The 5,000-nt window shown below is 47.1% G+C and overlaps 1 protein-coding gene across 1 annotated transcript in view; it reads left to right on the top strand.

Moving 5' to 3' along the window:
- Nucleotides 1-5,000, top strand: part of necab2 (N-terminal EF-hand calcium binding protein 2) — a gene marked incomplete at both ends in the record, with an annotated part of 19,188 nt that overhangs the window by 5,061 nt on the left and 9,127 nt on the right. The window contains 2 exons of the mRNA XM_083665631.1: nt 2,760-2,784; nt 4,502-4,518. Of these exons, the coding sequence (XP_083521757.1) occupies nt 2,760-2,784; nt 4,502-4,518 (42 nt within the window). The remainder of the gene's footprint in view (nt 1-2,759; nt 2,785-4,501; nt 4,519-5,000) is intronic.

The following is a 5,000-nucleotide window of genomic DNA, read 5'->3' as shown; positions in this document are numbered from 1 at the left end:
TGTAGGGAGAGCAGTATCATTATGCTCATGATCCTCGATAATCAATCCGTGATGTGTTACTACCAATATAATATCTACTTCTACTGTATATATCACTACTATGAATGTGTGTATATATATACACTCACCAGCCACTTTATTAGGTACACCTTGCTAGTACCGGGTTGGACCCCTTTTGCCTTCAGAACAGCCTTAATTCTTTGTGGCATAGATTCAACAAGGTGCTGGAAACATTCCTCAGAGATTTTGCTCCATATTGACATGATAGTTCATTGCTGCAGATTTGTCGGCTGCACATCCATGATGCGAATCTCCCGTTCCACCATATCCCAAAGGTGCTCTATTGGATTGAGATCTGGTGACTGTGGAGGCCATTGGAGTACAGTGAACTCATTGTCATGTTCAAGAAAACAGTTTGAGATGATGTGAGCTTTGTGACATGGCACGTTATCCTGCTGGAAGTAGCCATCAGAAGATGGGTACACTGTGGTCATAAAGGGATGGACATGGTCAGCAACAATACTCAGGTAGGCTGTGGCATTTAAACAATGCTCAATTGGTACTAAGGGGCCCAAAGTTTCCCAAGAAAATATCCCCCACACCATTACATCACCACCACCAGCCTGAACCGTTGATACAAGGCAGGATGGATCCATGCTTTCATGATGTTTAGATCAAATTCTGACCCTACCATCTGAATGTCGCAGCAGAAATCGAGACTTATCAGACCAGGCAACGTTTTTCCAATCTTCTATTGAGCAATTTTGGTGAGCCTGTCCGAATTGTAGCCTCAGTTTCCTGTTCTTAGCTGACAGGAGTGGCACCCGGTGTGGTCTTCTGCTGCTGTAGCCCATCTGCTTCAAGGTTCGACGTGTTGTGCGTTCAGAGATGGTCTTCTGCATACCTTGGTTGTAACAAGTGGTTATTTGAGTTGCTGTTGCCTTTCTATTATCTCGAACCAGTCTGGCCATTCTCCTTTGACCTCTGGCATCAACAAGGCATTTTCACCCAGAGAACTGCCGCTCACTGGATATTTTCTCTTTTTCTGACCATTCTCTGTAAACCCTAGAGATGGTTGTGCGTGAAAATCCCAGTAGATCAGCAGTTTCTGAAATACTCAGACCAGCCAGTCTGGCACCAACAACCATGCCACGTTCAAAGTCACTTAAATCACCTTTCTTCCCCATTCTGATGCTCGGTTTGAACTTCAGCAGGTCGTCTTGACCATGTCTACATGCCTAAATGCATTGAGTTGCTGCCATGTGATTGGCTGATTATATATTTGCATTAACGAGCAGTTGAACAGGTGTACCTAATAAAGTGGCCGGTGAGTGTATACTGTAGAAGTCTTCCTTGGCCTACCAGCCCGTTTGTGATTGCTGAGCTCACCAGTGCTTTTTTATTTTTATTTTATTTTTTTATGATGTTCCAAAGTGTTGATTTTGGGAAGTTGAAGGTTTTTGGCTGTTTCTAATGTTTCAGATTTTTCAGCCTAATATTTCTTACTTACTTCCTTTGGCTTTACACTCTAGAAGATTGGATTTGAAATCAAACAATTCCCATGAGTTTAAAGTAGAGATTCTCAGATTTTATTTGATGGTATTTGTGTACCTGGTTGGTTTCACCGTTCAGAAATAACAACACTTTTTGTACATAGATCTCTATATTTATCCCCCTATTTCGCCCAAAAGTAATGGGGCAGATTCATATCATGTCCAAAATAAGCATTCATATTTAGTATTTGGTCGACAATCCTTTGCAGCAATAACTGCCTGAAGTCTGCGACCGTGGATAGACACTGGTGATGCTCTGCCAGGCCTGGGGGTCTTCTCTGGTGATGCTCTGCCAGGCCTGGGGGTCTTCTCTGGTGATGCTCTGCCAGGCCTGGGGGTCTTCTCTGGGGGTGTTCTCTGGTGATGCTCTGCCAGGCCTGGGGGTCTTCTCTGGGGGTGTTCTCTGGTGATGCTCTGCCAGGCCTGGGGGTCTTCTCTGGGGGTGTTCTCTGGTGATGCTCTGCCAGGCCTGGGGGTCTTCTCTGGGGGTGTTCTCTGGTGATGCTCTGCCAGGCCTGGGGGTCTTCTCTGGGGGTGTTCTCTGGTGATGCTCTGCCAGGCCTGGGGGTCTTCTCTGGGGGTGTTCTCTGGTGATGCTCTGCCAGGCCTGGGGGTCTTCTCTGGGGGTGTTCTCTGGTGATGCTCTGCCAGGCCTGGGGGTCTTCTCTGGGGGTGTTCTCTGGTGATGCTCTGCCAGGCCTGGACTGCTGCCATCTTCAGTTGTTGTTTGTTTTGAGGATGTTTTGCCTAAAATTACTGTTGGTGCCCTGAAATAGGGGGACTATGTATAAAAATTTCATTTCTGAACGGTGAAACCAACATGAACACAAATACCATCAGATAAAAGCTGAGAATCTCTACTTTAACTTCACAGTCGTTTGATTTCAAATCCAGACTTTTGGAATGTAGAGCCAAAGGAAGGAACAATGCTTCCCTGTCCCGTTACTGACGCAGGGCGTGTATATGACCCTGCCCCCCTCCTGTGACCCTGTACATACATCCTGCTGTTTATCACTACTAGGACTGTCTGATGGATCCTAACACAGCTCTATCTACTAGGACTGTCTGTGATTAACCCTAACCCTAACCCTAGCCCTAACCCTAGCCCTAACCCTAACCCTAACCCTAACCCGAACCCTAGCCCTAACCCTAACCCTAACCCTAACCCTAACCCTAACCCTAACACAGCTCTGTCTCTGCTTACAGATCTTCCGGAGAGCTGATAAAGATGGTGAGTGTTGCTGATCTTCTGTGTGTGTGTGTGTGTGTGTGTGTGTGTGTGTGTGTGTGTGTGTGTGTGTGTGTGTGTGTGTCTGTGTCTGTGTGTGTGTGTGTGTGTGTGTGTGTGTGTGTGTGTGTGTGTGTGTGTGTGAAGCCTAGCCCTAACCCTAACCCTAGAACCATGGAGCCTAACCTAGCCCTAACCCTAACCCTAGAACCATGAAGCCTAACCTAGCCCTAACCCTAACCCTAGAACCATGAAGCTTAACCTAGCCCTAACCCTAACCCTAGAACCATGAAGCCTGACCAAACCCTAGAACCATGAAGCCTAGTCTTAACCCTAGAACCATGAAGCCTAACCTAGTCCTAACCCTAATCCTAGAACCATGAAGCCTAACCTAACCCTAACCCTAGAACCATGAAGTCTAGCCCTAACCCTAACCCTAGAACCATGAAGCCTAACCTAGCTCTAACCCTAACCCTAGAACCATGAAGCCTAACCTCGCCCTAACCCTAGAACCATGAAGCCTGACCAAACCCTTGAACCATGAAGCCTAGCCTTAACCCTAGAACCATGAAGCCTAACCTAGCCCTAACCCTAACCCTAGAACCATGAAGCCTAACCTAGCCCTAACCCTAACCCTAGAACCATGAAGCCTGACCAAACCCTAGAACCATGAAGCCTAGTCTTAACCCTAGAACCATGAAGCCTAACCTAGTCCTAACCCTAGAACCATGAAGTCTAGCCCTAACCCTAACCCTAGAACCATGAAGCCTAACCTAGCTCTAACCCTAACCCTAGAACCATGAAGCCTAACCTAGCCCTAACCCTAGAACCATGAAGCCTGACCAAACCCTTGAACCATGAAGCCTAGCCTTAACCCTAGAACCATGAAGCCTAACCTAGCCCTAACCATAATCCTAGAACCATGAAGCCTAACCTAACCCTAGAACCATGAAGCCTAGAACCCTAGAACCATGAAGCCTAACCTAGCCCTAACCCTAACCCTAGAACCATGAAGCCTAACCTAACCCTAACTCTAGAACCATGAAGCCTAACCTAGCCCTAACCCTAACCCTAGAACCATGAAGATTAACCTAACCCTAACCCTAGAACCATGAAGCCTAGCCCTAACCCTAGAACCATGAAGCCTAACCTAACGCTAACCCTAGAACCATGAAGCATAACCTAGCCCTAACCCTAACCCTAGAACCATGAAGCCTAACCTACCCGTAACCCTAACCCTAGAACCATGAAGCCTAACCTAGCCTAACCCAAACCGTAGAACCATGAAGCCTAACCTAACCCTAACTCTAGAACCATGAATCCTAACCTAGCCCTAACCCTAACCCTAGAACCATGAAGCTTAACCTAACCCTAACCCTAGAACCATGAAGCCTAATATAACCCTAACCCTAGAACCATGAAGCCTAACCTAGCCCTAACCATAGAACCATGAAGCCTAACCTGGACCTAACCCTAACCTGGGCCTAACCCTAGAGCCATGAAGCCTAACCCTAACCCTAGAACCATGGTTCTTAGGAAAACTCTCTGTAGAACCTTTTCCTCTCTACATGGAACTTCAGGGTTCTCCCACAATGAATCCCAAGAACCCTTTATTCACACACACACACACACACACACACACACACACACACACACACACACACACACACACCCAAGAACCCTTCATTCTCACTGTGTCTCCTCACATCTCCTGGGGAAGGCTGGGATTGGTTGATGGTGAGGATGTACTCTAGACTGATGGATGATGAGCTGGTGTTCTAGAACGTGATAGGTTGGTGAGGTGGTGTTCTAGAACGTGATAGGTTAGTGAGGTGGTGTTCTAGAACGTGATAGGTTAGTGAGGTGGTGTTCTAGAACGTGATAGGTTGGTGAGGTGGTGTTCTAGAATGTGATAGGTTGGTGAGGTGGTGTTCGAGAACGTGATTGGTTGGTGAGGTTGTGTTCGAGAACGTGATTAGTTGGTGAGGTGGTGTTCTCGATCCTGATTGGTTGTATTCTGGTAGTAGAGCCTAAATGATAGTCTCTGTGGGTTTGAAACAAGCTTCAGTTCAGAGAAACTAAAAGTCTGTTTATCTTCTGACGACTGGAGGAGAGGGAGAGGAGAGGGAGAGGGGGAGGAGAAGAGGAGGAGGAGGAGGAGAGGGGGAGAGGAGGGACTCAGAGCTGCCAAACGCTCCTCATTAAACACACACACACAC

This window comes from Argentina silus (genome assembly GCF_951799395.1).
Source record: "Argentina silus genome assembly, chromosome: 3".
NCBI classification, from domain to species: Eukaryota; Metazoa; Chordata; class Actinopteri; order Argentiniformes; family Argentinidae; genus Argentina; species Argentina silus.
Note: the sequence above shows the minus strand (reverse complement) of the source record. Positions and strands in the feature narration are given on the sequence as shown.